General features: G+C 55.2%; 1 protein-coding gene across 1 annotated transcript in view; it reads left to right on the top strand.

The window, feature by feature from the left end:
• Nucleotides 1-1,208: 1,208 nt before the first annotated feature.
• DNPEP (aspartyl aminopeptidase) overlaps nt 1,209-8,577 on the top strand; it is an 11,738-nt gene continuing 4,369 nt past the window's right edge. The window contains exons 1-13 of the mRNA XM_012642574.1: nt 1,209-1,303; nt 1,896-1,989; nt 2,077-2,165; nt 2,281-2,394; nt 2,647-2,772; nt 2,943-3,073; nt 3,358-3,433; nt 3,547-3,654; nt 4,380-4,457; nt 5,447-5,530; nt 6,509-6,669; nt 7,074-7,113; nt 7,224-7,325. Of these exons, the coding sequence (XP_012498028.1) occupies nt 1,268-1,303; nt 1,896-1,989; nt 2,077-2,165; nt 2,281-2,394; nt 2,647-2,772; nt 2,943-3,073; nt 3,358-3,433; nt 3,547-3,654; nt 4,380-4,457; nt 5,447-5,530; nt 6,509-6,669; nt 7,074-7,113; nt 7,224-7,325 (1,239 nt within the window). The 5' untranslated portion in view covers nt 1,209-1,267. The remainder of the gene's footprint in view (nt 1,304-1,895; nt 1,990-2,076; nt 2,166-2,280; nt 2,395-2,646; nt 2,773-2,942; nt 3,074-3,357; nt 3,434-3,546; nt 3,655-4,379; nt 4,458-5,446; nt 5,531-6,508; nt 6,670-7,073; nt 7,114-7,223; nt 7,326-8,577) is intronic.

Raw genomic sequence — 8,577 nt, 5'->3', positions numbered from 1 at the left:
CATTTACTCTTTTTTGTGATCAGAAAAAACATTAAGGACTTTATGCTGTCTCCTTCCCATATACGTTATAGCCCTGTTTCAGCTCTAAAGTCACTGTTCTTGGAGGACTAGTATGTTCTATGTCCTGCTCTTTAGGTATAAAGCCCTAAACTTTATACCCAATAGTATTTAAACAAATGGTTAAGGAATGCCATGAATTTAACCCATCACCTACTGAGTGTATTCTCAAAAACTCCCCTGCCATATCTAACTTGGTTGAGTGAGGGCTGCAGGATCTTTCCAACCTCTCCCCACCCTTCCATCACTCCCACCCCAAGGATATCAATGGCAGAGTACTCCGTGGACCCCTGGAATACTGATTACACCTCTAGTAGCTGGGTCCTATTTTGGAACTGGAGGCCGCCAAGAATCTTGATCAGTAGCTACAGTGAGGCAGATGCCTGGGGTTTAAAATTGCTACTCACCATTCTTGACATGAGAATACTGGAATTGCCGCCAAGAACATATGGAATTTGTTTTTTCTGGCGTTTTAAGAAGTGGAAAAAGCACAGATACCAGAGTCAAATCCCAGATCCACTCAAACAGCTCTGTGATCCTGGGCAAGTCATTAACTTCTGTGTCCTTCAGGGACCTCTCTCCCTGTAACTTAACACTTACCAAAGTGTATAAAACAAGGCCCAGAAAAAGATCTGACAGAAGCCACTGCAATCAAATTGATGGAGTTCAAACCTCACCTCTGCCAATCTCGGAGAGGTTACTCGTCTCTGTATTTCAGCTTGCTCATGTACAAAATAGGGACAGTAAAAATACAAAGTTGAGAGGGCAGTTGTGAAGATTAAACAACAGAGTACGTTAAGCTTTATCATACAGCTACAGCTGATTGTCAGTGAACATTAGCCATGTTGCTTTTATTATCTCAAGGGTCGCTGTGGCGAGAGAGAGCACTTTATACCGTACCCGGCGGACTCGGTGAGCTGGCAGGGGCGAGTTTTTTCTCCGACTCGTAGCCTGGAGGAAGGGGCGGCGGGCGGCTCGCTGCTGTCCTAGCACCTCCGGGGCGGCAGGGGGCCCTGGCGGCCGCGCGCTGCGTGCCGGGGGCGGGGCGGGGGCGGGGGAGGGCGCGGGGAGGGCAACGCGGCTGGGCGAGGGGCGGGGCAGAGCGGGCGGGGCAGCCTGGCGAGGGGCGGGGCGGACGGGGGAGGCCTGGCGAGGGGCGGGTGGACCCGGAGGCCCGACGACCCGCGGGGCGGGCTCAGGGCACCGCGAGATGAGCGGACACAGCCCCCCGCGCGGGGCCATGCAGGTAGGCGGCCGCCGGCCCTGCTTGATTTTCGATCTCAGACCCGGCCCGGCGTCTTCCTGGGCCCAAGCTTAGCGCCACGATGGCGGGGGATCGCCCGACCCAAAACGAAACAGAAAGCCCCGTTGCGGGCGACCCCACCTTCCTGGGGTCAGACGGGGGTGTCCTGCGAGACACTGGGTCGGTGGAGGAGAGGTGGGGTATTCCTTGGGGAACGGGGCTTTGGCTCCGGGATGAGGTTGCGCACGTGATGCAGGCCAGCTCAGAGTTAGGGACCCGCTTGGGATCTCGGAGTTTGGGAACAGATCAGCATTTCCTAGCTGGGCAGCGACATAGGGGTGGGACTTAGGGAGCCAGGCTAAGCTCGGATTAGGGGGCGGGCCAGGGTCGTGATTCTTTGGCGGAAGGGCTGAAGTTGTCAGCGGACAGTGGTTTGACCCATGATTTGGGTCTATCGGCGTTGAAAGGGACGGAAATAGAGGTCTGTGCCTTGGAGCGGTCATTTCTGGGGGTGGGGATGGGGGAGTCCTCAGAGCCCAGATGATAGGCCAGGGGTCCCAGACCTTGTAGGAGTCTGAGCGCCCCCCTTCCCTAGGTGGCCATGACCGGTAGGGCCCGCAAAGAGGCGGTGCAGGCCGCGGCCCGGGAACTCCTCAAGTTCGTGAACCGGAGTCCCTCTCCTTTCCACGGTAACTGACCAGGGCAAGGGAGGAGGGTGAGGGCTTGGTGTGTCCCCCACCAGCATCCACCGCTGTGAGAGGATCCTTCTTCTACAGCTGTGGCCGAGTGCCGCAACCGCCTCCTCCAGGCTGGCTTCCATGAACTCAAGGAGACGGAGAGCTGGGATATCAAGCCCCAGAGCAAGGTACAAGGGGTGGCGTGGTGGTGGAGAGGCAAGTCCCTAGGCTGGATCTCAAAGTCATGTGCCCTGGCTGGCTAATGCAACTCACACCCCTGTCTTTCCTCCCCCTCTCCCCCAGTACTTCATGACCAGGAACTCCTCCACCATCATTGCTTTTGCTGTGGGGGGCCAGTATGTTCCTGGCAATGGCTTCAGCCTCATTGGGGCCCACACGGACAGCCCCTGCCTCCGGGTAAGGAACTGGGGCTGTGCTGGCCTGGGAGGAGGTGTCAGGGGAGTATGGGGCAAAAGAGAGCCAGGAAGTACAAATTGGGGGGCTCTATCCCCAGAAGCAGAGAAGATAAACTTCCTGCCCCTTCCTCCACACTTGGGGCCTTTCCTCTGGCACTAATATTCACTCTGTGTTACTTGTGAATGGTTTAAGCCTGATCTCCAAATCTCATCATTGTGCCTTTTCTGCCTTCTCCCCCATCTTTATGCTCAGGTGAAACGTCGGTCTCGCCGCAGCCAGGTGGGCTTCCAGCAGGTTGGTGTGGAGACCTATGGTGGTGGGATCTGGAGCACTTGGTTTGACCGAGACCTGACCTTGGCTGGACGAGTCATTGTCAAGGTGAGAACCCAGGCCTGGGTAGGCTCTTGGTCTCCCTGGAAGATTGACTGCCACACTCCTTCAGGAGCCCCCTGGGGAAGATGGGTAGGGGCCATCCAGGTCAGAGAAGCACCCTGGTTAGTCTGAGTGAAGTGAGGTTGGGAGGGCTGACCTGGCCTGGTTGGCCACAGTGCCCTACCTCAGGTCGGCTGGAGCAGCGGCTGGTGAACGTGGAGCGGCCCATTCTGCGCATCCCGCACCTGGCCATCCATCTGCAGCGAAGTATCAACGAGAACTTTGGGCCCAACACGGAGATGCACCTGTGAGACTGGGGCAGGGGCTCTGGTGACTGAGGTCGGGGGAGATGGTGAATGGCACCAGGTGATGGAAGGGGCCCCAATGGGACCTGGAGACCACTACCTAATGGTAGTGGTCAAGTGCTTCCCTTGGGACCCGTTGTCCAAAGGTCCTCATAGCTCTGCCATTTGGGGAGTGGGCTGGGAATTGAAGGGCAAAGGCAATTGCCCACTAGGAGTCACCTGAACTCACGGGTGCTCTGCCCTGCTGTGTCCTCCCTACACCCCCTTCTCATGAATCTCCCCACAGAGTCCCCATTCTTGCCACAGCAGCCCAGGAGGAGCTGGAGAAGGGCACTCCCGAGCCAGGGCCTCTCAATGCTGCAGTAAGAGGGTCCCCTGCTCATGGGGAGGGTGGTGGAGGGGAAACGCCAGTCCCCTGAGACGGGGAGACGAGAGGAGGTGCGGACCCTCCTCTCAGCATCCTTCTGCTTTGCAGGAGGAGCGGCACCACTCAGTCCTCATGTCCCTGCTCTCTGCTCATCTGGGGCTGAGCCCTGAGGACATAGTGGAGATGGAGCTGTGCCTTGCAGACACCCAGCCTGCGGTGAGGAATGGCTGCAGGAACTTGTGGATGGAGGGGTCTCCAGGAGCCCGGCCAGCCCTAGTGTGTCACCTCAAGCACTCATCACCTCCACCAACCCCTCGGTTACTCTCATCCCCGTTCTTCCCAGTAGATACATCCCCCTCTGCTTCTAGGGCAGTGGGTCTCAAAAAGTCAAGGTCTCCACCCCAGACCTGCCACTAGGACTATCTGGGGATGGGGCCTGGGAATCAGCCCTTTTCAAAGACTCCCCAGTAGTTTCTCCCACAGGTGGGCCTTGTCTGCTCTGACCCGCACTGGCTCTGAACCTCAAGAGGGCAAGAGGCATAGATGTGGCCAACTCTTCTCTGTCTGCCAGTTGCTGACAACAGGAGATTGCTAAGTCTTTGGATACTCTGTCCTACCCGAACACGTGCTAGATTTTTGTTTCTTGACTAGTCACCTCTGTTTACTTCCTTGGCCTTTTCAGTGACTGTTCAGCCCTTCCTTTTCCTGTCCCACAGCAATAGGCCTCCACTCTACCTTCCTGTCCCTCAGCACCAGCCCAGCTCCATTCTCTGCCCAGTCCTGCACAGCAGAGATAATAATAGTGCCCCAAGGCAGGGGTCAGGGAGAGGTTGCGCAAGAATCCCAGGAGGCTTGCTTAAGCTCAGGCCCTTGGGAGCAGGAGCAGCAGGGGAGTGGGGGTGGGGGGTTGAAGGTCAGGCTGACTTGTCCTGTCTTTCTAGGTCCTGGGTGGTGCCTACGATGAGTTCATCTTTGCTCCTCGGCTGGACAATCTGCACAGCTGCTTCTGTGCCCTGCAGGTGAGGAGCTGGCGCACGCCGCCCAGGCAGCAGCACCACCAGGAAAGGTGGGGTGTTGGGGGTGGGGAGGACTGCCTCGAGCCCCAGCAGGTGTGAGAGGGCCACTGGCCACCCCCTCAGTCTGCCAGTGCTGGCTGGACCATGGGGAGGGGCTTGAGTGCTGCGGCCTCTGTCCTCACCCTGGCCAGAGGCTGAGGTAAGAGGAAGGCTGAGAAGTTGTTTAGGGCACCACGGTGTCTTGTCCTAACCCTGCTCCTGCCACTTTTCCTTAAGTTGACAAACTCTGCCTCAAAGGAAAGGCCTTGTCATCCCACGCAGCAGTACCATCCACCCCACCCTGCTCCCCCCACCCCACCCCAGGCTTAAGCCCACCCACCTTCTCCCTGTTCCTGGGAATCTCAGTGGGCCCACCTGTCCCCTAGTCATTTGATATTTCCCACCTTTCCACCTAGTCAGCTCCTGTTCTTTCTCTCCCCTTGCCTTGACCCTCCTGGTTTCCGCTACCTTTTATTCCCTGCCATCCTGTGGCTGGAGACAGGCTTTGGGCTGTAATTGAGACCAGAGCCACACCTGGGACCTGCATCTGCTTCTGCAGCCAGCCAGTCATGTCACCTTGATGGGGTCATGGTCACCTCTTTGGACTTTGGTCTTTTTACTGAGGCCAATTTACGTGATCACTGTGATCCTTTGTCTTTCTAAGATTCTAAGCTCTTTTTTCTGTCTTCCACATCCTCTTTCTGCCTTTTGATGGGAAGGTGTAGGAAAAGAACACCCGAAGGGTGGTTTCTCCCGTCCCAGTTGTAAAGGTCCCCACCACGGCCTCCTCCAGGCAGTGCCCCAAGAGATGAAGGCCAGTGAAAGCCCAGCCCACTTTACTCTGGCCATGACAATGGAAGGTGGATGGGGGAGCGTGCGCCTCGAGGTGCTGGTGGCTAAGTCAGAGAAGAAGGAGGGTGGGGTTGACGCTTCTGTCTCCCTCCTCGCTCCAGGCCTTGATTGATTCCTGCGCAGCCCCTGCCTCCCTGGCCACGGAGCCTCATGTGCGCATGATCACCCTCTATGACAATGAAGAGGTATGGAGAGGGCTCTGGGGAGGGTCCTCTCTGTTCGGTCTTCTGCATCTAACTTGTGCCAGGCACCCACTGTGAGCCAGGGCTCTTCTGGAGGCCCCAAAGATGGGAGAGATGCCGCCTGTGCTTCCTTAGCACTGGGTGTCCCCTCTGGCTCAGCATATATCTGCTTCTTCTAGGGTGACATCTCCCATATCTCTTTGTATGCCACATGGTGAGCTCCTTTCTAAAGGACTGGGACACCCTGCCCAGTTCATCCTCGTGGCCCCAGGGCTCAGCACGTGTTGCACACATATGTTAGACTGCAGTCTTAGACGCTGCAGTGGAGCTTGAACAGATAGATAGATCTCTCTCACGTCACTAGCAGGTCAGAGTTAGCAGGTCAGCATGGGTCTGTGCCATCCGGAACACATGACTTCCATTTCAGGACCCAGGGCAGCTGTTCCAGCTCTGGCTGTCATGTCTACACCAAGTTAGTGGAAAGGGAGCAGAGGACAGAGGGGGAGTGGATGCCCATGCCTTTAAGGGTGGGATCCAAAAGTTCCATAGAACTTAGCATGGGCATGTTTAGCTGCAAGGGAGTCCAGGAATGTCACCCCTAGCTGGGTAATAACATGCTTAGCTGCAACTTGGGTGTTCTGTTATAAAAGATACCATGGATAGTTAGCAGTCTATGTCACACACATAAAAAGAAAATTGACCAGTGTGTTGGGGCACCTCTCCTGAACCTCAGATGTGAGGGTCAGGGAGAAGGAAGGAGCAGTGCAAGAAACCCACCAGTAAGTGCTATTTCTGCCCCAGAAAGGACTGAGAATTAGTTTGGCCCCTGTCCACCAGCAGGTGTTTAGCAATGATGCTGGGTTGAGGGTGTTGCCAAGAACACCCCTCACTCCCCTCCCAGTGACTCATTGGGGTTCGAGACCAATTAGGGCATTGGGCCCCTCTCGCTGGCCTTCAGAGTCAGGTCTCTGCTGTTGCCAGGTGGGCTCTGAGAGCGCCCAGGGCGCACAGTCGTTGCTGACGGAGCTGGTGCTGCGACGGATCTCAGCCTCCTCCCAGCACCTGACAGCCTTCGAGGAGGCCATCCCCAAGTCATTCATGATCAGTGCGGACATGGCCCATGCCGTGCACCCCAACTACCTGTGAGTCTCCCGTGCCAGACCCACAAAGCCCTCACATCGCTGGGGACCCAAGCATAACCCACCTTGAGCCTCGGCCCTGGCGCTGGGCCCGGCCTCTTCCCTTCCCCTTCCCTTGTTTCATCGGGAGGTTCAGTGGACACTTCCTTTTGACTGCTCCAGGCCCAGTGTGGCCAGAGTCATGCGGTGCCTAACCCAGGTGTGTTGAGTAGGCTGTATCTACAAACTTGTTTCCATCTATTGCTAGAGGCTGCCTGGAACGCTGTGTTTACAATGACTCTGAAGTCCTGTTGGGCTGGGTGGGAAAGAATGCCATGACCATTAGTGACGTCTGCTATGGAGGGGTGGTGGGTGCTGACAGGCCTGCTGCTCCCGTTTGCCATCCCTGGCCCTTGTCTGTCTCACAGGGACAAGCACGAGGAGAACCACCGGCCCTTATTCCACAAGGTGAGATGCACCGTTTCTCCTTGGAGACTTGGACGCCTAGCTGGTACCGGGCACCATCCTGTTCCCTCTGGGCCTGTCACCCCCTCTGCCTCACCCTCGCCTCTCCCCAGGGCCCCGTGATCAAGGTGAACAGCAAGCAACGCTATGCTTCGAATGCAGTTTCAGAAGCCCTGATCCGAGAGGTGGCCAACAATGTTGGGGTGCCCCTGCAGGTGAGGGTGGGCCCTGCCCAGGAAGGTGGGTGGAGGAAGCACAGTGGGGTCACACACAGATGAGTGGGGAGCCTGGTGGATGGCCTTTAGTGAAGAGGGTCCCCGGAAAGGGAGGAGAACAGGAGTTTGGGATATAGACAGCTGGATTCAGTGCTGCTTCTGCCGTGGTGCTAGTTGTGTGACCTTGGACTAGTTTCTTAACCTTTCTGAGTCTCGGTTTCCATATCTGAGGGATGGGGGTGATACGGATGCCCACTTTGCTAGACTTCTGTGAAGATTAAAGGTGTGGTGTGCTCCTGGCACATGGTGGGTTAGTCCTGCCTACCTCAAGCACCCCCCTTCCCCTGCGTCTCTTACACATCCTCAGCCTTCCACAAGGGGGAGCATGGAACCCCAACTACTCATTTTCCCTCTTGGTGAGAAATCACCCTCTCATCCTTTCCCCTCAGCATGCGTGCGTGTGCGTGTGTGTGTGTGTATACATATACACACACACTATACACACACATTTACAGTCACGTGTCGCTTAACGATGGGGATATGTTCTAAAAATGCGTCGTTAGGTGATTTTGTCATTGTGTGAACCTCATGGCGTGTACTTACACAAACCTAGATGGCGTAGCCTACTACACACCTAGGCTATGTGGTGTAACCTGTTGCTCCTAGGCTACAAGCCTGTACAGCATGTTACTGTGCTGAATACCATAGGCAATTGTAACACAGTAGCATTTGTGTATCTAAACATGTCTAAACATAGAAAAGGTACAGTAAACATACGGTATAGAAGATAAAAATGATACACCTGTATAGGGCACTTACGAATGGAGCTTACGGGACTGAAAGCTGCTCGGGGTGAGTCAGTGAGTGAGTGGTGAGTGAATGTGAAGGCCTAGGACATTACTGTACACGACTGCAGACTTGATAAACACGGTACACTTAGGCTACGCTAAACAAAAAATTTCTTTCTTTCTTCAATATTAAATTAACCTTAGTGTATTGTAACTTTTTTACTTTATAAACTTTTCATTTTTTTATTTTTTTGAGACAGAGTCTGGCTCTGTTGCCCTCGCTAGAGTGCCCTGGCGTCAGCCTAGCTCACAGCATCCTCAAACTCTTGGGCTCAAGCAATCCTTCTGCCTCACCCTCCCGGGTAGCTGGGACTACAGGCATGCGCCACCATGCCTGGCTAATTTTTTCTATATATTTTTAGTTGTCCAGATAATTTCTTTCTATTTTTTTTTTTAGTAGAGAC

The sequence above is a fragment of the Propithecus coquereli genome, unplaced genomic scaffold, assembly GCF_000956105.1.
Source record: "Propithecus coquereli isolate 6110/MARCELLA unplaced genomic scaffold, Pcoq_1.0 Scaffold18, whole genome shotgun sequence".
In the NCBI taxonomy this organism is placed as follows: Eukaryota; Metazoa; Chordata; class Mammalia; order Primates; family Indriidae; genus Propithecus; species Propithecus coquereli.
Note: the sequence above shows the minus strand (reverse complement) of the source record. Positions and strands in the feature narration are given on the sequence as shown.